General features: G+C 44.2%; 2 protein-coding genes across 3 annotated transcripts in view; both read right to left on the reverse strand.

Moving 5' to 3' along the window:
- Positions 1-23179, reverse strand: part of LOC105449640 (optomotor-blind protein) — an 83748-nt gene that overhangs the window by 20007 nt on the left and 40562 nt on the right. The window lies entirely within an intron of this gene.
- On the reverse strand, positions 17786-20871 carry LOC105449638. 2 transcript variants are annotated; one of them, XM_011688941.1, is made up of 4 exons: positions 20575-20871; positions 18903-19162; positions 18639-18795; positions 17786-18554 (listed from the first exon to the last, which is right to left on the reverse strand). In XM_011688941.1, exons 1-4 carry the CDS (start codon positions 20607-20609, stop codon positions 17786-17788), a joined length of 1221 nt encoding a protein of 406 aa, XP_011687243.1. In that variant the 5' UTR covers positions 20610-20871. The 2 variants fall into 2 exon arrangements, with proteins under 2 accessions (XP_011687243.1, XP_011687244.1); XM_011688942.1 differs by having other exon boundaries at positions 18903-19214.

Raw genomic sequence — 23179 nt, forward strand, 5'->3', positions numbered from 1 at the left:
AAGAACGAGAAGCATTCATCTACACAAATTAATTCAACGTCATCTTGACGTATCAAATCATAAATTATGTTCAGAGTAAAAAACAAAATTGACACATACACACATTGATAAAAATAGTGTCATGAGTAGTGAAAAATCGTCGTTGAAAGCCAAGCTGCACGATGGACCGGAATGCTCGGGGAGTCAAAGAACCCTTTTCTATTCGCCGCGTACGAAAACGGAAGACGAGAATCCGCGAATCCTTATGACGTTCCATGCATTCGACGGTCTGGTGGCGCCAAGCTGGTAAAAGGGTGAAGGAATCGACCGTGGTGCCCGGGAGACGGGCTACGTCGCAGAAAGAATAAGGGAAGACGAACGGCGGAAGACGAGCGGGGAGGAGAGGGCGCTCATTATGTTTCGGTAATTAGCCGAATCCGACGGGTGTTTTCAATTTGCTCAAAGGCGCCGCTTGTGCGCCCGCCGCGCCGGCCCGCTCCTGTTGCGTAGGCGTAAGCGCCGTTCCCGCCGAAAAAGTCGCCGGGGGGGAAAAGAGAGAATCGCGAGAAACGGGGAAGAGGAAGAAAAAGTGGTGAGAAGAGAGAAGGGGGCGGGACGGGAGAACATGATTCGCGCGAAAGAAGAAAAACCGGGCGCGAGCGCGCGAGCAATCTACGCGCGCATCACACGAGTCAACCGAGTCGGTCAAAAGAAAAAGAGAGAGAAAAGAGAGAGATGTGCACACCGTTTTCTTCGTTGAGGGTTGAAGCGCCGGGACGTTTTTCTGCGACTCGGGTTTCGCGAGAGAGAACTCGTGCGAAGTTTACAGAACAGAATACGTGTCTCACCTTGAATTACCACGCGCCTTCTTTGCCATTGGTCGAGCTTACTTTTTTCTATAAACAGATACATTCTGATTTTTATTTTCCATTTTTCTTTTTAATTTTCTTTCTTCCTATACAAATAAACGAGTAGATATGCTGTAGATTTCAATATGCAACTTTCGATATGTACACACGATTGTATGTAACATTTGCCTAGCCGCAGTATAATCGCGCAACATCAAGCATGATATTATCAATGCGGATGAAGTAAAAGTGAAAGACGAGCAACGACGATGGCGATGACGCGGTCGCCATGGTGCACGTGGCAAAATTGCTCGAGTGCATTATTGCCCGAAGGGAGACAAAAGGCGTCCGGGCAATCTAACGATTGTCGGCTATCGTCACCCGGAGGTGGCTCTGATAGAAATTATGATTGGCGGCTGCGCCGAAGATGAGGAGAGAGAGAGAGAGAGAGGAAAGAAGGGGGCGACCTGGAATTGCGTGGAATGAGCGGACGTGGGCGAGTGGCTCGGCGTTAAGCAGGAAGCCGTCTCGACGAAGCGGACCCATTAAGCGCGTCCTACGGACCCCTACCTCGGGCCCTCTCTCTTTCTCATCGCTGACCACTGGTCCTCCAGATTGCGTTTTATCATTTCAACTAATTCTTCAAAATGGCCGGCTTCGTCGAGACGCGGGCGACGATTCGTCGACGATCAGTCCGTGGGAATTCCCATTTAATTGAGTCTAGAATTATTAAGAGAGCATCGTATACATTTCTCGTTCATGTATTAGAAAAGTTACCAATCTAATTTAAATGTCTAATACATGTCATAAAAACAGAAAGAATAAAATAAGTATAATCTTCAATATTTACTGATAGAAGAGCTCTGTTATAATATTTAAATTCAATTCAATTTGAACCTTCAATTGAAAATAATCAAAAACATATATCTAAAAGAACTGACACAAATTTCGAAGAACTTCTGCGATAATGTCGGAAGACGGATTATCATTTCGAAGTGGAGAGAAAACTGTAGAGGAGAGAAAACAGTCAGAGATGGTTTCGCGCGAGAAGCTTTCTTGAAGAACGAAGCTTCAGTAAAGAGGACGGACACGTGTAAGCGCTCACCATCACGTGCATCAAAGGACCGCACTTTTGCAGTGCCGCGGCTACGAGATGCGACTCCGTGCATATACTGGTCGCGTGGGCGTGTGTGCGAGCCGGGGACTCCGTGTGTGCTGTGCGGTATGTATACGTGCCACAAAGTAATTAAACGGCCGCTGCTCGAGCCGCAGCCACTTCGCGCGTCCCGAAGAACATCGCAGTTTCGTCAAGGAAAACGCAAGACATAATGACGAGATTTACTCTGCCCGCGAGGCTGCCGGCGATTCTTAATGAGACACGCGCGAAGGAATGACAGATTTTGCTGTAATTAGCGTTAAATGCGATCGAGCACGATAAGCGTGATTTCTCCGTAGAGTATATGCGAAGATTCCTACGGTGCGTGGAAAATAAATGCCTCCGAGATACATACAGCTTATGCAGCGTAATGATTTTACTCCTATTCGTTTTTTCGCTCAATCCAGTCGGCTTGACTCTCGCCTTCGTACACATCCAATTTAAATTTCCTCTTTCGTGCGAAAACTCTAGATAATTTATGGTAACCAAATTATGAAAAATGTAAGATGACATGAAAACATTGAACTTTGGTAGTTCTAAAATGATATACAGAGTATCGCTGAAGTTAGTTTAAAATCACATGGTTATCGCACGATTGAGATTTTGCTTAAGAGATGCATTATGTCAATGTGACAAGGACGACGCACAGAGTATACACTCGATTTGTGGAAACAGGAAATTAATCGTCAGAAAGGGACAAGGTGGTGCGCAGGTTGAAGATGGTCCGATCGTCGGCCACAGGTCGAGATAGTTCTTAGGTGGCTACTCAAAAAGACAGATACGTCTCCCTGTTTCTCCCGAGGCTCCAAGCACCTCCGGTTCCTCCTCCTCCTCCTGCTCCTCCTCCTCCTCCTCCTTCATCTTCTACGGAAGATGATGGCGTGCTATATAGCCTCCAGCCACAGTTCGCTGCCTCCTCTATTTCTCTCTCTTTCTCTTTTTCTCCGGACTGCCCGGGTATGAACAGCGATGCTCGAGAAAGACAGAGAGAGGGGAAAAGTTAAGAAAGGAAGAGAGAAAGAGAGAGAGAGAGAGAGGGAGGACTTGGCAGAGAGAACACCGGATGATGGATTCGGAGGGACGAGAGAGATGGAAGGAGAAAGAAACGATAGATGGTTACCTTGGTAGGCAGATATAATGTAGCCAGCTGTAGGCAGAGTCGGTAATCACATGTTTGTTTAACCTCCAAAACCCCTCATCTACGGGGTCTCCCCCTCGACCACCCTAACGGCCCGACGGGGCCTGGGCCACCCCGAGCCTCTACCAAACAAAGATGTCGTGTCTTCTTTCTCTCTTTTGCTCCGTGACGGCGGATCCGTTCTCCGCTCTCTCCGTTTTCTCTCTCTTTCTGTCTCTTTCTCTTTCTTTCTCTTACCGAGTGTGGATCGACCTGTGAGACCGAAGACGAGGGGCGCCAGTGACGAACGACCTCGGTCCACGATGCGTATATTTAATGGGATACGGACTTCGCGCGTGGGGATTACGCGCGCGTTCTTTTTTTTCACGCATCGCGGGCACCGCCGCGCGCGACTCGTTCTGTCGGAATATCCCTCCAGCTTTTCCACCGGAGGACCCTCCACCGCGAGAATATTGAATAAGGATCTCAAAATCCTGGGAATCCGCGTAATTATCTCCCGCAAACATCGTCGTTCTTGTTTCAGAATCCCATCTCACTGCAGCATCCAATTGAAACGTAACGAGGAAGAGAGCGGAGATCCGCAAGACAAGATCGATACTCGATAATACGTATGCGTAGCCGCCGTGGGTGCACGATAAAACGCTATTCCTATGGAATAGCAGGTTGAGAGCTTGATCCGCGGTGAGCAACCGGTATAATGTAGTCATAAGTATCCACGACGAATTTGCAAGTGCATATAAGATGAGCCGCGAGTTATCGCTGATCCAGCGGCGCGCATATATAGATCACCGAGTCGGGGGCAGTGTGGGGCAGCGAAAGGCGGAGGGTTCTAGAGAGGCTTCGTTCGTGCAAAACCACCGCGCTCGTTATTATAGCCGGCTATAATATGGCACTCGCACCTACGGAGGAGCCTTCAGGTGCGACCGACGTATAGGAAGTCGCCCGGAGGCTAGGGAATCTTCCACTTTGAATAAGTATGACGGACGAAGTGTTTCAACCTGTAACCTTCGCGAACACGATAACATACGCCCTTACCCTTACCCTCGCGTCCGTACCGGCATTTTGTATGCAAACGGCGGATCTCCCGGCCGTTAAAATTGGCACGGTATCGCGTGACGTAGCGGAGAATTCGGTCGGTTATTCGGAAAATCTATAGACAATATCAGGCAAATCTTAAAGATATAGGCTTAGGCTTAAATAATATATAGGAACAATATACAGAATAATATGATTAAGGTTACAGTGGTTTTGCTGTTACTCCCATTATTTAAAAAAGAACAGGCAAAATAACTGTATTTTATTCGTTTGTAGAAGCGCTCTAAATTCAAAGACTTATTTCTCGCTTATTACTCACGAAAGATCCTGTATTGTAATTGATTGACGTTTGCGGAGAGATTTCAGTTGCGACCGGCAAAAATTTGGTTACTCTGTCGCGCGGCACATCCCCCTTCCTCCCAAAAAACATTGTATTAGGTTGGTTCCATCAAAGCGAACGCATAAAAAGACAACTAATTGAGGCGGAAAGGAGGGAGGAAGGGGAACCCTTGCGAAGCTGATTAAATCTACCAGCACTTTGTAAAAAAGCCCATGTAAATTTCCATCGACACGGTGCGGTGGTGTGCAAGCCAGGGCCCGGCGCGGACCGGCGTTTCAGGTGACCGAGGGACTTACACGACGACTACGACCAGGGGTTATGGGCGCGCGATCGTGAGCGCCTCGGAGGAAGGCGGAGCACCCTGGCGCCATGTCGCGGGGGGTCCGTGGTTACCAATACGTAGAAGGGCCGACGAGCGTGTCCGTGTGGGAAGCCACGACACTAACCGGCTTATATCCGTGACCGTTCACCAACGCGCTCACGCTCGCGCGCGCGACTACCTTCTCTCTCGCTTCTTTTCTGGCGAGTCCAGGAGGCGAAACGATGAAGCCGCGGTGCGCACCAACACTCGAGCCGACTTAGGACGACTCGCACACCGACACGCCGGGATGGTTATTAACCGTGGACTCCTATCGCTGGAGGTGTGCTGATGGAGCCTGAGATTTGTGATTTAGATGAGCTCACCGGCTCGGCTCTGGGCGACCAGCCTCCGATTCTAGCCTTCTCTCCCTTTCCCTTGTCCAAGTCTTTTTCTCTCGCTCCCTCTCCCGTATCTTTCGGGCTGCGTCTCGGTCACGAGGCTTTGTTTTAACTGTTCCAAGTTTCAGGCGGCCCTTAACTAGCCGCGGCCAGGTATGCAACGACCTACGAAGAGACGAAGAAGCAAAGGCAGACGCGCCAGAAGGACGAGGTGGAGCCGCGCGATAGAACGAATATCGCATTGGGGATTCCAGGACCTTGGGGGAAAGGCTTCGCTCCGCGTCTGCTGTTGTTTCGTGAAAAACTCAACGTCGGTCATCTCGTGTCGAAATTCCAACCCGACATTCCCATTAGAGCAATCTTTCGATTTTCGGTTAACGACATAGTATAGGTATATAATTTGACAGAACGTATTATAGTCCATCATATAAACTTGTTTTGATATCTACTTTCAACGAAAGTAGTATACTAATGGGAATGAAAACAGACATACCATTTATTTGTTATCAAAATCACGATATACCACGATACATTCTTTTACTTTAGTCTTGCGTTTGCTTAAGATTACTTTAAGTAAGTGTGTGCGGAGTAAGTTTAGCGAACATTGTAAGTAATATAAATTGCACCTTTATATGTTTATCGAAGGGAGAAGGTAAAAAAGTAAAACAAATCGCACACGGCGGAAACTTCAGTAACTATAGACGAAATGGAAGAAATGAACGTGCGAATATGTTATGGGAATATTAGGGGAAACTTTTATGACAATAATAATGAAGTGCTGAAAACTGTGTAGGCGTTACACAGTGTCGGCTAGCTAGGTATTACTCATTGAAAAAAAACTTTATATCCACGTGTCTGGTACACGCGTAATGCCTGTATGTAAACAAAGACGTTTACATACAATGCCACAATGTGTCGAAGGCGTTCAAATGCATCGCGTATTGTCGTCGCTTACGAAGTAACGAAAATGACGTCGCTTTGTAAAAGTAACGAAAGCGAAATTACAATGCGCTTTTTAATGGACCGAATATACGAAACACGATCTTTCTCTTCCACATGGGAAATCGATACTCGACCTCGAGAGAGATGCGCTAGTGTACATATATTTTTTTATTTCCGCCTTTTTCCCCCGTGCAATTAGATGTATTTACGCTCTAGCCCACGTCGGTCTATAAAATCAATTCTGCGCTTTGTCACCGTGCACTGTCCGCCGTACTTTACGAACTTTTTTTAGAGCCCCCGTATATGGCATAATTCATATCGCGGCTATATCGAGGCTATATCGATACGACGCTGCTGTGCAAAGAGACTGCAAAATGCGATCGGCGCGACGCTCGCGCGTTCTCGCAATATCGTAAAAGGGGCGGCACCTTTACTCGCGGCGAAGAATTCGTAGACTCGATTCCAGGATTCTCCGGATTGGATTATTCGCGCAGCGCGCCGTCTTTCCTGGAAGACGGAAACGGGATCTGGATGCCTTGAGGGACAGACGGCGCACCATCAGCAGCAGTAACAGCAGCAACGGCGACGGGAACGCACGTCGATTTAATCGGTAGCCAAGAAAGGGCCCACATAAATAAGATCTATCTCGGGAGGAACATGAGAATCCTTTACCGCGTAGAGATAGAGGCCGGGACACCCCGTAGATAAGACACGGCCTTTCATCGCGCCGCCAAGCCCGACGCGATAAAGCGTTGTCTCCGTGACCTGACGTGCCTTAAATCCCGCCACGGTAACGTCTACCAGCTACCGCATGTCGAGGCTCTTCTCGCCTCGGACGAGCAGTACGCTCGTTGTCGCAATAACGGTGTGTCGGAAATTACCTCGCGACGCCCTTTAAATTTCTCCTTCCTTCACTTTTTTTTCCTCCGACGGTGGTCCGTGTACATTGCAGGGACCATCGTTGATAGCCGGGAGAGGAAAAATTTACTGCGAGATTACGGGTGGCGACATGCCAGCGAGGAACGATTATCGCGACTCACTGCGCACCGGCTTTCTTACCCGATAGATCGTCTTATGGAAATCATCGCGATATGCGTAATACGCAAACAGGTGAAATGCATACGATGTTGTGCAAAGTGATACCGATGTCGTAGAAATTAATTGATAATATCGTAAAATCATGATGGCAAAAATTGTGACCTGCGACCATACGTATAACGAATACGGCATTTCATGCGAATGGAGACATCGTCCAAGATGACAAACGCTTCCATCGATTGTTGTTAATTTTTACCGTATGGTCGAGTCGGTCTCTATTACGTTCTTATAAAAGTTAATTTACGTTACACTCCGCCGCGGATTAAAATTCCGATAATCCACGATCCGTTACGCTGGAATTCACTATTATTATGCCCTCAGCGACGTCAATTTCTTCCCCCTCCCTTCTCCCCAATAGCTATGCGATTATTTCCAATGCTGACATAAACGAGAATCTAAATTAACCGATATCGAGATTAATTAAAACGCATCAATTTCTCACTGCGAGAACCAATCGTGCGATCGGCGAGGCTCGAAGCGCGTCATATCGCGGATACACGTTGCAACGCACGTTCCGAAACCCCCTCTCTCCATTCGACCTCGTCCGTTCCTTCTTAATTAAAATCTCTTGGAGCAACAAGCGCAAATTGGCGGCAACGATTGCCGCGGTCGGGAAACGCACGGCGGCGAAATCGGAAAAAGGAAGAAGATACCCCGGCGAGGTCGTCGAGGAGGGAACGGGAACGATGGTAACCCTCTCCGACGGCGAGAGAATTACTTTTTCCCACGGGGGCACCACCCACGGCGGGGTGCTCGCCCAGGTAGATACACGCCTGAAGCATGCACACTTTCACGGTATCCGGTCGTATCTAACGAGTCGTTATGGAAATACGTCGAAGCATAATGATCCGGAGGGGGTATAATGGGGATGATGCTTACCTACCGTCTCGCCCGCTTGCGATGCGCCTCCGCGAATTCCGCGCCTGGAAACGAGAACGACTCGCCGCGGATCCGATTCGATTCGAACGACTTCGAAAAACGTTGTTCTCTCTCTTTCTCTTTCTCTCTCTCTCTCCTCTCTTTCTCTCTTTTCCTCTACGCAAAAATCCGCGCGCGCGCGCTAAGCTCTCTCCTAAGTACCGGTATTTAGCCCGCCGAACGCGACCGGCACGTTAAATACCGGGCTGTTAAATGCGGCGGTGCTGAGCACCGGTACTCTCGGCGCGATCACACACGAGCGGAATACCCGCGCTGTGACTCACCACGGTGGACCGGCCACTGCGCGCGCGTATCGTGGGATATTCTCGGCATACGCGCGTTATTCCGACGGTAAAGGATTTTTCTCTTTTTTTTCCTCTCTTTCTCTCTAGCATCTCTCGGTGTCGATGCACCTCGATGATCGGCGCGGCGCGGTCGTTTAATGCAGCGCGACTGACGATGCTCTACGCGCGCCTGGTATCCGCCTTACGACAACGATCCGCTCTCGCCTTTGCTCGTATCTACAAGCGGTAGCTAAAGCGGCGGGATACGAAACCATCCGGTATGTTGAAGAACACGGAATGGTACTCTGTGATGATCGCCAGGAAAGAGATCTGCTTCTCAATGATACAGAACAGTATTTCTCAATTTAGCGCGAGCATTCGGTCGGTTTTCAACCCGTTTTGTATTATTACTGATATGTACTGTACATTAAAACGTAGGTACTATTATTAAATATATTTTTCTAACCATTCGATTAGAAAAATATATTTAATAATAGTACCTACGTTTTAATGTACAGTGCATATCAGTAATAATACAAAACGGGTTGAAAACTTTCTTATAGAACGAAACACCCTGGCACATGACACGAACTCTCCGCGCGGCGTGGATCTTTTTCACGCGAAAACGGGCACAGGAAAAAGGACGGGAAAGGAGGTCGATTTGTTTCGGGATAGAGCGGTCAAATCGCGGAGGGATCAGAGATACGGCAGTTATACCCTCTTGATATATCGTATCGCGGATCTATGATCCCCCTGGAGGTTCCTGCGGTGGACCCGTAATCCCGAAACCCCTCTATAAAAGTCCCCCCCTTCCCCCGTGAGAGATAGTTCCCCGTAATACGATAGAGAAACTCGGTAGATCTTTATCGCGCTTTCCGATCGGTACACGAGCCATATGTCGCCCTCCTCTCTCTTTCCCTACTTTGATATTATTTATTTCGCGTGCCTCCCCGCATCCGAAACGCATCGCGGATCGCTCCTCCACGCCCCGTGAATTATACGGAATTGCCGAAAATTGCCTCCAATTTTCGTCCGCCTAACGCGTGCGCGAATCGCTCCACCGTGAAATTCGTTAAAGTTTCGGGAGAAAAAAGAAAGGCAGATAAAGATAAACGAGTAAATTGCGAGTATAAGCAATCTGTAACTGTGAATAAGTGTGTACCATTGCTCGCAATCACCTATTATTTTCTTTGCTGAAAAATTTTAATTGCGTCATCAAACGTAACCTTCCAATAAAACTCGAAAATTTCTTCGAAACTCTTACGAAGTCGCATGAATTATGAAAAAGAGCCAGCGAGAAAAAAAGGTGCCTAAAAGTTTCGAAGGACCTTCCCCATATATGCATTCATAAAATATGCTAAAGCTCATCATCTGAAACTATGCTCGAATGCGGACGTAATCATAATAGTTATGAGTTCTCGGGCTATGCATTTTTCGTTAGACGCCGCGAGAATAAGGGGAAGCGAGTGAAACTTTCCGAGCGCGCACGTAAAATATGCAGAAGTCGACGAAACCGGTGAGTGTCATCAATGAAACTCCGTGAGGAGGCACGCCGGTTGGGCCGGACCCACGTCAAAATACAAAATTGACGGGCGATTTCCCATGAAATTGATGACCGTCGTGGCCGGCGCCACGGACCCCAAGATTAGCCACAGGCGTCTATGGGTTATGAATGGACCACCGTTTTCTGGATTGGCCTCGAACAGGTACACCGAAAGTGGTCTGTGGCAACGGAAGAGAATGAGAGAAAGAGAGAGAGAGAGAGAGAGAGAGAGAGAGAGAGAGAAAGTGTGCCGTACCTCGTTGGAGTTTCATCAAACGAATCTTTTGTTCTCAGCGTTTGGCATATTTGGGAAGTCAAACGCATCAGCTTATTAGTATATCGAGTATAACGAGTAAACGTTATCGTTAATTGATTGTCAAAATAAAAACATTTTAATTAATTCGCTTTAAAAATTAAAACTCGCTCTAATTAATTCGCTCCAATCTAAATTTACCTTTAAAATACTAATTATCATCGATTTTAAATTTAAACGTTGATCTTTATCGCCTTTGAATTTGAAAATTCACAATCGTGATAGTTAAATTACAGATGCATCGTTGCGACGCGTATTTGGCCCTCTTTAAATTCCCGCGTTTAGGGAGAGGAACACATCGGAGGGTGTTTCACCTTTCCGAGTGCTTTCCTTTGTCAGGAAAATTACAGTCGCGGCATCAAGGGTATACCCAGTGTGTACCTACGCGTTTGCAACGCCGGCGCGGCGAATTGTTTGCTACCGCGGGCCGCATTTGCGCCACGTATAACCGTATACTTTGGGTACTTCGATACTCCGCAATTCCCTCTTTTTGTGCATTATCGAGGCACAGTATAACGCGCACTTTCCCTTCCCTTCGCATGCACGGCCACGGCGATAATCCAAGGTGTGTAAGCTCGCAAAACGTGAGCAGACCGTACAGAACAATCTACATAGTTCTTTCTAGAAATGGCAACATTTCTGAAAATGTATATACGTTTTTTTCGTACGACCGGAAGGGTGTTGCCTTTTAAAAAAATGCCGATTGCTTTTTTTATATTATTATCTAATGTATAATGTTCAGAAAAAATAATAGCTCCAAATAAGTAATTAAAATATATTTTAGTCAAATATTCTATAAATGTGAAGAAAGTATTATTGTGTGCAGTTCAGATAAGATCAGTGTGTCGTTTGCAATACCAAAATCGTGACTGCTTCCGTCATTAACGAGCGTTACGTTAGTTTTTGCTAGCGGATCAATCACGGATCAATGTTTAAGCCGGCCGGTAACTAGAAGAGATCTGAAACAGAGAGATCTCTCGAAGCCATTTTACAGGGTGGTCCCTGATTACGTTGATCGCCCGCGAGCCCGTCCGTATCGGGTAATTACAACTTTCTGACCGGTCGCGCGGGCAAGCGCGGCGCGCGGCAAAAAGTGTGAACTATCTCTTCGAGGCTCGTAAAATATCAGACGAGGGACCAGGGAGATTAATGGGGAAAATGGGCTGCGAGCTGCGAGAAACCGCGAAGGCGTCGCCCACGGCGACGATAGAAAAGTGGCGCTGGGCAGTAATTTCGAGATCGTTGAGGATCTCGCCTAACGGTTATTACCGCTGGTTACTTCGCGTAACGATCTCGCTCGCAGGACGACGGGGACAATCCGGGAGTTCGGGGCCCAGGATGCGGTCGATCTTCGCGCCGTGGCGTAAATCAGCAAAAAATCGAGCGAACGAAGAGAGCGAGAATAGGAATTCGCAATGGGATCAGAGACGGAATGGCGCTTGGAAGTGTTTCGTGACGGAAAGCGGTTTGCTATAATCGCAGGATCTCTTGAGAATTTTTTTTTTAACGTGCGACTCTCGACATTCAGAAATGTTTAACTGCTTTCAGTATTCGTCCGCGCGCGCGACGATTATGATTAAACCATTTAAGTATGAGTTTTTCCAAATTAAAGAGTCCCCGAAAAATTGCCATCATCAGCCCCTTTAAAATGTTCGGTCGCCTTTTTCCTCCCTCTTCCAATTTTCCATGCGTGGTCCCATGTGGCCTTTCCGTTTCGACCACCGGAGAACGACCCTCCGATTTCATTTATCTCTGATAATTATCTGCGGCTACTGCAGAAGACAAAAGCTATTTCAACTCGACGATCATCCAAATCGAATCGGTTCTTCGAAAAACTTTTTTTTTCTTACGTTCGAAATTCTTAGCAATATTATAAGTAAAACTACGAATTTTTACAATCGATACAAATAAAAACAATCTTTGCAATCCTAAAAATCGCAGCGTTAATTCTTTTAGATACAAGATTACGCCGTGATTACCGATTGCAAAACCGAGAAACTGGTTTTATTATTAAGCCGCGAGGCCTTTGAGCGAGGTGCTAATTATTTGCGCGCGGTAGTGATCATTAATCGAGGCCGACGTTGTGCAACACGCGCGCGAGGGCGGCAACCTAGCGCCACGAAAAAAAGCGAAAGGCCGTGTCACGGTTTTCGCGGTGTCGCCCCGACTTAGTCGGCGTCAAACGAGAACGGAAGAGAGCCTTGTCGGTCTTACGCTTCGACGGCAGCGGTGAGCCGCAGAGGGCTGCTCCTCTCCTCGTTATCTCTCTCCCTTTCTATTCTACGACAAACAGTGCCGTTGCGTTGCCGGCGATGTTTGCTACGCGTCCGTCATTTTTTCCGAGTTAATCTAATACCGGTGTCGTTGACCCTTGAAAATAAAAAAAAACGTACATTTCTTGTTCTGATTAGAAAAAGAACGCAGATATGTCACAGAATAAAACTTTAATTCTCGAGCAACTCTCGTATTCCTACGTAAGAGTATTAGAGTCTCTTAGCGATATAAAGTAATTTCTTCGAATTTTTCAGAATAAACATAATTTAGGAAGACCACTCGTTTTAAGCACTAAATCAAATATTATTCCTCTCTATCTACCGCGCGTCACGCGGAGGAAAGAAAAGATAAATAGTTAAATATATCTATGCAGCGTTGTGGATAAGTTTTCTATTCTTGCGTTACCGTCATACATTTTTATCGCTTTTTTTTCGGAGCGCGCGGTCTCTATCCTTCTATTTTTTACCGACCGCACCACATTTTCTGCGAAAAGAGGTGCATTCACGGGTTTTTATCGCATCAATTTTTTGGGGTTGCTCTTTTCCTCTGCAGCGACCAATTTCGCCGCTGTAATTTTAAATGTAAATACAGAATGGGGGGAAGGGAGCGCCGCACGCACGGCCTACGGTTATCGAGATCGATTGCGAATCGGGAACAATTCAAATATATCGCGTGATAATATTTCGTTCGGCCCTATCGAAAACTGCAAATGTTTTCATCGGACGGATAAAAATCGTCGTCCATTCTCGCGCGTCGGGATATTTTTATTCCGCGCGTTCATTGAGCTTTCTAATCGACATCGTGAAATCGAACGCGATTTTTTTTTATGTGTACGCTCGTCCGCTGTCGCTTTTGTTTGCTTTAGCGCGACTGGTTGCGGCACGGCGATATAATTACAGGCTCGTTAAACTCTAACGACAGCCAATCCAAGGAGAAACATCTGGAGCCGATGCGTCGTGAAGTGATTAGATAAATTGTCCGATAAATATGACATTTATTGGCGCGGCGTAAAGTAGCGCGCGACAGCGCAAAGGTGCACAAACGCGTGTCGATAATAACGATAGTCGATAGAAAAGCCGATTGGCGACGAGACAGCGTTAAAGCGCATTTGTCTTTCGTGTCATTTTATTCTGTCTCAACGAACAGTCTCGATTTCCCAATAGGAGGTACAACGGAGCTAAATTACGTAAAGCATGATACCGAAAAAGGAATCGTTGAGAGTCACTTTCCGTTCTCGTGCTCTTTGCCCTTTGTGCACCTTCTCACCTCCGCGCGTATTGTATTTTCCCGGAAGGAAAAAAAACGCGAAATTATAATTCGCAGCAATCAAGTATCCAATTTTCAGATTCGAGCCCGCCCGTTTAATTATTCGCGACATCCGAAATCCCGGAAGGTGCGATTGCTGCCGGGCGAAAATGTGTTTATTCGGGTTAACGCTGCGCCGCGCGCAGAGCGAGATGAACGCGGAGTAACGCTAATTAATATTTACCCTCCGACAACATCGCACTACCGTGACGCACTAAACATTCCCGAAGTGTGCCGCCCTTCCGAAACAGTTGCGACACTGTCGAGAAAGGAGAAACGAAGAAATTTATCTCTAGTTTAAAAAGAAGATTATATAATTTTATCTCGTTTCTGAAAAATAAAAATTATAGATTTCTTTTTCTTTTATAAATATATAAAAAAGAATTGAAAATTACGAATGGGTCGATTGCTATCACTTTTCAAGATTTTGCTTTAATTTGATGCAGATCTTCTGCAAAAGATCATAAAATCGAATACGAATTTAAGAATATCTCTCTTCGCGTCGCTCAAATTTTCAAGAAGGATAAGACGCTTAGAAAAGTCGCGGAATCATCATTGATTTCAGAGACATTAGACGAAAGTCATCTCGTTCATCCATTAGTGGATTAATCGACCATATCTACGTGTCCCTGTATCCCTCATCTCTCTCCTTCTCTCTTTTTCCATCTCTCTCTCCCTCTCGCTTTCTCGTTCGTGATGCATCGGCCGCGCGCGCACATAAAAGCCTGTTCTGGGCATTTTCGTCGTCGGGGAGGGACGCGGCCCTTCCACCAGGATATACGATATGCTATATGTCCCCTCCGTGCCCCTTCCCCGCGTTATACTCCCCATCCTGGTGGGGACGACGACCGCCTCTAGAAACGCCCTTCGACTTGCTTCACCCGACGCGCGTATGCTCCACGACGAACAACGACGACGACGACGACGACGACGACGACGACGGCAGCAGCGATACTATGCAATATACTCGCGATATACGCACGTATGCAGGTACATACGTTCCTACGTGAGTACATGTGCGCCTCTGCTGATGCGTGCGCCACTCACACGCGCCCACACCTGGCCCTGCATGCGCGTGCACGTACGCACGGCGCGCGTATGTAGGGCAAACTGCATGGCGGAGCCCGTTCACAGTCTTCCGCAGTCTGTTCCCGACGTCGGGAAAAGGAAGGGACGAAGGGAAGCTAAAAACGGTCATCCCTCGGTATCGCTCGAACGTGACACGCACGCACGTACGTATACGCGCGCCTTCTTACGACGGGTGCCTCCCGGAAAGCACGTACTCCGGTTACTCGCGAATTAAAGCGACGGTGTTACGTACGGATTACAAACATCGTTCTTTTATACACGGAAGAGACAAAAAGGGTCGTCGTTTCAACGCGCACAGTGGGATTTTACATCCGAAGCGAAGCCGGGGAGAGCATGTCGCCGTTAGTTTGCCTGCATTCCAAGCTGGACAGATCGACGAATCCTCTTACAGAACGTAACATTGTTGTCGACGAATAAATATTATAATACTACACGTGGAGATTTCTTATCCGAGAAGCAATTCGAGTCGGTTATATATATGATGAATTCCCCGCGGCGATAAACGTGAGCGTGCAGAATTCATCTATGTCGAAGTTATAAGTACGCGATTGCTCGTGTAAAAAAAAAAATCGACAATCAGGGGAACGGAAAATGAAGTTAACTTACAGTGCACCTATGCGACATTAATTCTCAACGAAAAGTGCCTTTTGCTCGAAATCAAATAATATTTCACTGGCGATTTTACATATCGTACGCAAACACCCTTCATTTTTCATTGATAAGCTTTTCTATTTTTTCCGATCTATTCGTGTTTACGTGCGGCGCGACGAATAAGTACAATGTCACGTCGATGTATCTTATACTGTACGGGAATGGAATAATGCATAATAATTAATTCTAATTTACATTATGCTGCATTTTATCGCATCGACACGCATCATGTTCCCCGGGACACTTGTCACGAGCTGTCAAATGCTTGGCGACACGTAAATGTTCGCGTATCGTCGGGCGACCCGGCTTTTACCGTGTATGATAGAAAATCGCGCTAGATGCATTTAACGCATTCGTGTACACGCGTGGGGAATGTAATGCAACGCAACGCAACACTGACGCACCGACCGCCACCGCCGCCGCCGCCGCCGCCGCCGTCGCCGCCGCCGGTATTTTTTAATAGAATGACAATAGAGAGCTCAACAGTCGGGCGGTATCCAATTTTTTTTTCAATTTGCCGCGAGACTCAGGGCGTCCGGATTCGACACACCCCCGGTATAACGCGCGCTCACGCGCACGTGGGTTAACGGAGGGGACACTCCGCTGCCGTTCGCGTTACGAACAGCGATGGAAACATCCAAAACAGAAAAAACGAAAAAAAAACACGCTTCCACTCCACCCAGCGCTCCCCCCTCCCTCTCCCTTCCCCATTGCGCTACCCTCGGAGAAAATGCCGACGAAATTTACTTCGCCTCCGGTAAGGTCGTGGAAATGATATCCCGCGGCTGGCGCCGAAAATTTCACGGGGTACCGCGCGGAAAATTCACCAACCCGAAAATCGCGCGGCGTTCATTTCGCCGCTCCGCAAAACGGGCGGAAATGTGAATTTTCGACAAAGAGATACGACGAACAATCTGATTCACCGCGCGCAATTATCCGGGCGGATATCACCGACGTGCACGGAATAACTATCTCTTTTTTTTTTCTAATTTCGTTTCTAGCGGTTTCAAACGCGGTAAATATTCTGGAACGCGTTCTGTGTATATTCGCGAATGTATTTCGATTATTTACGCGTCAAGACATAAAGACTAACTAATATATCGAAATACAGATGAAACTTGCGTGCGTGGCGCAGTTTAAAAAGAACGTGGGCGCTTTCGACACGAACTCGCTATTATCGGAAGCAATACACGAACATCATGCTCTTTTGTTGGAGACGAAGCCTTCCAATTATCAACAAAAATGACGAGGCCGTATTCTGGTCAATATCTAGAACCCCCCTCCCCTAAAAAAAGAATTTTTAATTACCGCTTGTCACGAGCTAGAAGAGTAATTGAAAACACGTTTGGAATTCTTGTGTTACGATGACGCGTATTTAGAAAACCTATGTGTATGAATCCAAAAACGGTAGACAAAATAGTAATAGCGACAATACGTTTACACAACTATTTAAAAACAATTAATTAGACCAGAACGTATAAGACCAGAGGATAATAAATTATTATTGTTCATCGTTTTACGTTGACAAGAAGTAAGAAGATGGCAGTATTAATTGTACCAACAATTTGGAGGAATGAGCATTGAGCATTCTACAGGTGTTGAATGTATTAAACCAACCAGTGCTCATCGAACAACAGCACAAACATGTAAACAATGAGATATTATTATATATTATTTTTTAACTACTGATGCAGTCCCATGGCAAATTGATTACATCAATACAGGTTTAGATAGAGATCCGCACTAAGTAAAAGATTAATAATTACTTTTTATTCGTAATCAATTTATTATAATGAATTCTTATCACACGGTACAAATTAAAATAATGCTCATATCAATGTATGTGTGCTATTACATCTATTTATATTTTATCTTTTCTCTAGTTTAATTTACATAATCCGCCTTTCTAGACTTCATACAAGAAATAGTTATAATAAAAATAATTTGAATGTTGTAATGTTTATTACACTCTTTATTATATTTCAGAAAGTTTATATTTTAAAATTTAATTTATCTAATTTTTTTTATCTTTTTTTAACAAAGAATATAAAAAGACATTATTTTATCAAAATTAATTATCATATATATATTTCTTATAAAATGTAGCAAAAACTCTTTTTTGCTACATTTTATAAGAAATTTATAAAATATAAACTTTCTGAAATAAAATTACCTATGTCTTATCTACAAAATGTTCAGAATGATCTAAAATACTTAGAATCGCTTGTTTTTTTAATTTTTTTTCGAATGTAGGCATTTTTTTTAATTCTGCAGCTATCAACAAATTAAATTTTTCATCGCGTATTAATTCATCAGAGCTATTTGAAACCATTTGATCAGATGATTGATTAGTCATAGGAACATCTTGAAGAGTGTCTTTTTTAACATCATCAAGAACTGTAAATAAATCGCTTATACAAGAATCTATGCGTTTGTTTATTTTGTTTAAGGGATCAGTATTTTTATTGATTGGTAATGTTTGTAGCGCAGGAGACGACGAATCTCTTGATACTAAATCACTCAATGCTGAATCTCTTGATACTGAATCTCTCGATGCTGGATCTCTTGATACTTTTGGTATTGAATCTCTTAAATTTGTTAGTACAGCCATGCCAGAAAAACTATAAGTTTCGTCTTGAGGTGATGGTAACGGTGTGTTTGTTTCTATTACATTTTCAGTTTGATGTGTATCACTTTGAATATTTAGAAGACTAGGCGTTGTAAGAATAAAATTAGTTGATGTTTCGGATAATTGTATATTATCAGGAGAGACATGTGGTAAATTCTCATTAAAATCAGTGTTTGGTATCTCTGAATAATTGGATGGAATCGTTTGATTCGATGAAGAAGCATTACTTGTGACTTCATTGAAATTAGAAGAATAGATATTTATCATATCAATTAATTGCTTTTCTACAGTTGGATTAATTCTTGAATATCCCCTACAAAATGATAATCATTAATATTATATATTATCATTATTATATTATCATTTAATATTATCACATATTTTATATTAAACTAACTTTCTTCGTTTGATATGTTGTTGTAAAAATAACATTTTGTCGAATAATGGGAATTTAATTCTGTAAATGTCCACCCTGCCAATTTGTGTTTCTATCTTGCGCATCTCTTTTGTGAACCGATCACGTAAGCATATCCATCTGTTTTTACAAGTCTTAACTACAGTAAATACATACATTAATACATATGTATATATATATATATATATATACATTAATTTTGCTTTGTTTATATAAAAAATTCCCAAATAAAAATTTAAATCTTACCTGAAATATGCAATATATTAGCAATTTCGAGCCAAGAATTTTCCCTCATTTTTAAATCTTTAAATTCTTTTAAAGAATGATCATATAAATTAGGAAAATTTTTTACACTATCTATGAGCAGTTCATCATACGTATTTCCAGAACTTTCCACGCTGTGTTCAAATATTTGGTTGTTTTCATTTTCATTAATACACGCTTCATTATCAGTACAGTAGCATTCATCAAAAGAAGCCATCTTATCTTTTCTTTTCATAGTCCACCTTTATCACAACCGTGATGAGTACATACGATCAGACAGATGATCATTTGTGACTTGAATGTAAAAAGTAAAAAGTAAGAATTTCATCCTTAGATTCGTGTGTTGTATGTAAAAGTGCCACGTAGCTACGTCGGGAAAAATTTAAAAAACTGCTATCCACGAATGATAATCGCACGTGTTCTCGTTTTTTCTTCGAGTCGCGAATTTCGACCGCGCAAATGGAACGACGCTCATTCTTTATTAGAGCAAAAATTACGTAAATATACGAAAATACTAATAGGGAAATCTATAGTATACGTAATGTGTAGTGTAATATTTTCTTACATTTTTATATGCGAAATTTTTCGAGAATAAGGATTCAGATCGGCGAGAAACAAAACTGTGCTTTTTATTTAAACCGCTTGGCAGTTAACCGCCCTCCCGCGCCGCGCGACGTTCCTTTTAATTTTACTTTTCTTGCTCCGTTTCCACCGCGCGTGCGACGACGACGTCGACTAACCGCGGAAAAAAAATGAGCAAACGGGTAACATCGTGAAACTACCTACCAAGAATAAGAATACCAGCGTTCCCTTCCCGCTTTTTTTCCGTGTGCCTCGTTAACGTCCCTTTATCTTCCGAAATTTCTCTCCTCGAGTCGCGCGAGAGTAACTCCCCGGAAAAGAAGAAAAGATTTGGAGTAACCACATCAAAGGCACGGGGATGCTCCGATAATAAGGCGACATGAATTATACACAATCTCGTTAAGATTAAATCTAAAATATTTTTTAACAAAACTGATACGTGTTCGCAAATAGACTGTTTAAGTTCCTTACATGTTCTGAAAACTCGCGTATTTTTATGTTTCACTTGTTCTTTCTTCGAGTGTTTTAAATATTCCCTTTTTTTCGGTATTCGAACGAATTGAAGCATTTTGTTCCTAACCGAGCTGAAAAACACTCTTACGCGACTAGAGAAGAGAAAATTCGAAAGATAAAGGGACGTTAACGAGGCACACAGAAAAAAAAAGCGGGAAACGAACGCGATATTCTTATTCTTGGTAGCTAGACAAAATAGCGTCTATCGTCGCCATTTTTCGTCCTGCTACAAGGAGTACCACGAGGAATCCATCACTTTCGGATCGCGAGGGCGCGTCTTACCCCACGAAACAGCGCGCGGACGTCCGTTAGGGACGTTGTACGAGGGTTGTTTGCCGATGTTAAGAGGTACGGACGAGCGGGGTGAGGAAATGTCGCGTCAGACGTCGCCAGGAGGGTTTCGATTGGGCCGTTCAGTGGCAAAAGACAGATCGTCCGGGATCGCCTTACCGCCTGTTCGATTCTATTAAACCGACCTACTCTATCTCTCTGCGCGCCCTTCGGCGCCCTACCACACGTACACACAGAAAAAAGAGAGAGAAAGAAAGACAGAGCTTACCGTGGAAATCCATCGGTGACCCCAACGAAACTCATTCCTATCTCGTTTCAATTTCGCCCGGAACTGTCTCTCTTTTCGTTAAGATCAATTTATGGCTTCCTCTCACGATCGCGTCTCCGCTGATGAAATCGGGAAGTAAATGTCGCGAGGTTCGTGTTGTAGGAGAACTTTGACACAGTAAGAAACTAGATTGAGAGCGACTTTTATTTAGACTTATCAAGATGCCTGCTAACCGTGATTTGATTAATTCGCCTTTCGCTCGAATTTGATGAGTTATTCCGAAAACACGACGGCCGAAGTTTCGGGGAGTGGGATTCGCGTTGTCGTTAGCTGATTGGTGCGCGAAATGAACGGTAGACAAGTCACGGATATTGGTATGTATAAGAATAACACACATAAGACCTACATAAGAAATATATACAAACAAAGGTAATAAGAAAATAATGTAAAAGATGAAAACAAACGGACAAGGTCTAAATTCACATTAATACGATGTAAATAAGACGGAAACAATATTTACATTTAACTTAATAAATTAATGATAAAGTTATTTCTCGCTTTTCTTCGAACAGCTCGATCTTTGCGCTTTTTCGTTTTGCTCTTCCGTTTTTAATTTAATCGCTAATTCCACACGTTAATTAGACAATTACGTATAAGCAATGATGATTGATAATAGTCTTATCCTATGAATTATCTCATATATATTCTCATTTTGAGGGAAAAATAAAGGTGCAATCAAAGAAATATAAGGAAGTGTACGAGTAACATTTTCATCGCATTAACGAGACTACAGACAAGTGAGGATGTGAAATAAAGACGCGACTAGTGATTTTCGCGTTATTAAATTTATGCGTATAATAAGCCTCACGATTAGTCATCAGGGCACGCGATTACGCATTTCGGGATTCCATAAAATGCTCGATTATTCAATGTCGCCGTAACGCGAACGCGTTTGTGGAAAATTCATCGGTTTCGATTGGATTGCTGGGAAGTAGAATGGCTGATTACGCTGTCAGAACGGACAGTCGGTAAGTACTAACGCGCGTGCACACATACGCACACATACGCGTGAAATAATCGACCTTGCGAAATGAATGCCGCTAGTTGGAATAATATGCCAACTTCATGGATGATGCATGGCCCGCTGAGTGACAGCTGTCACGCTTGCGGCGTACTCGGACTTAGAGTTCTCCGGCGTTCGCCAAGATATCGCAGACGGGCTTTGCGAAAAATCGCCGGCCTGAGGAACAATGACGCCGACAGCTGCGGAACTAGGCGAATCCGAAAGCAGCCGCGCGCGCTCGCTCGTGAAATTTTCAGTCGGAAACACGACAGGTGACGTATCCACGTAACGACCTACAAATTGAATATTAAAGCGCGGAAAAGCGGCGTTTACATGTGCGTGTATGTGTGTGCGGGAAATGAGAGCAGGCGGAAGTACGAGAACAAAAATGTCAGAGGAGACGGAGACAGATATCTCCTTCAAGAGATTTATCTTCTTTACAGATATTAAAAATAAAGCTGTTTATTATATATCGACGTATTCTACAATGTTGTAAGCTAAGTATATATCTTCGCGATTAATCTATCGAATTTTATGCATTTATACATATATTCCTTAAGAAAATGTGTAAAGTAGCGGTAGTCTATAGAAATGTGATCAAAATTTAGAAAAAAACTTTCAAAATTTATCAAAGGAAAAAACTGATCGGTATGTATTTTTTAAATTATAAGATTGTTAACTCTGTAAACACTTTGAGATCTCGGATGGAGACGTCCATTCTGTGCCAAATACCGAACTCATTTACTCAGTTTCACTGACAGAAACAGCGCTCGCGACTCCAATCTAACGGCGGTAAAATCCGCGTCGCAGATTTCTCGTCGTCCGCTAAATTGTTCACCGAGTGCCACCTATACGGGAACGCCGCGGCCGGCATTAAGACGGGGAAAAAATAGACAATTAGCCGTTTGGCAGACAAGTGTGGCGTACGCGGCCGTTAACGAATGGGGAAAAGGAGGGCTGTTAGTTAGCGCGGGCGTAGAGTTGGCGCGAAAAAGGAGATAACGGAGCTCCGAACACGGATTATCGCCGTTATAATTCTGCAATAGAATTAACTGCGGTCTTACTCTTCGTTTAACACTATGTGGCTCTCCTATATCGCATCTTACGATACATGAATTCTTGTTTGCGGTTCTTGAAGTTTGTTTCTTATTAGAATCCACTTACGATATCCATTTTTATTTTTTTTTCTGCATCACTTTGATTTTTACTTATGTTGGATATTCAGTCACTTCATATTGATCTTCTCGCGTGTACGTAGAGGTTCGTTGAACCTAATGTTATTCCCGAGAAGGACCGTGTGGAAGTATTGCATATACAAGTGAATAAGTTGAATATAAAAGCAGGAAATAGTCGACAGTTGGCGAACGCCTCTTCGCCTCATCAACTTGCTTGCTTACTTACGTGTAAATGTTGCAACCGTTATCACAGTCGTCTACTTCCTTCTTTGAGTTTTCGCCCGACGGACCAATAAACGTTACGTCCACGCACCGCGAGTATATAAAGTTTAGTTTCGCTGAAGACTTTTCGCTATACGAAAGGGAG

This window comes from Wasmannia auropunctata, unplaced genomic scaffold, assembly GCF_000956235.1.
Source record: "Wasmannia auropunctata unplaced genomic scaffold, wasmannia.A_1.0 LD336074.1, whole genome shotgun sequence".
NCBI lineage: Eukaryota > Metazoa > Arthropoda > Insecta > Hymenoptera > Formicidae > Wasmannia > Wasmannia auropunctata.

Coding starts and splice junctions, on each gene's coding strand:
- LOC105449638 (XM_011688941.1), bottom strand. CDS start 20,609: ATGAGTTTCGTTGGGGTCACCGATGGATTTCCACG. Junction 19,163..20,574: donor GTCACCGATGGATTTCCACG/GTAAGCTCTGTC, acceptor GTTGTGATAAAG/GTGGACTATGAAAAGAAAAG. Junction 18,555..18,638: donor CAACATATCAAACGAAGAAA/GTTAGTTTAATA, acceptor ATCATTTTGTAG/GGGATATTCAAGAATTAATC.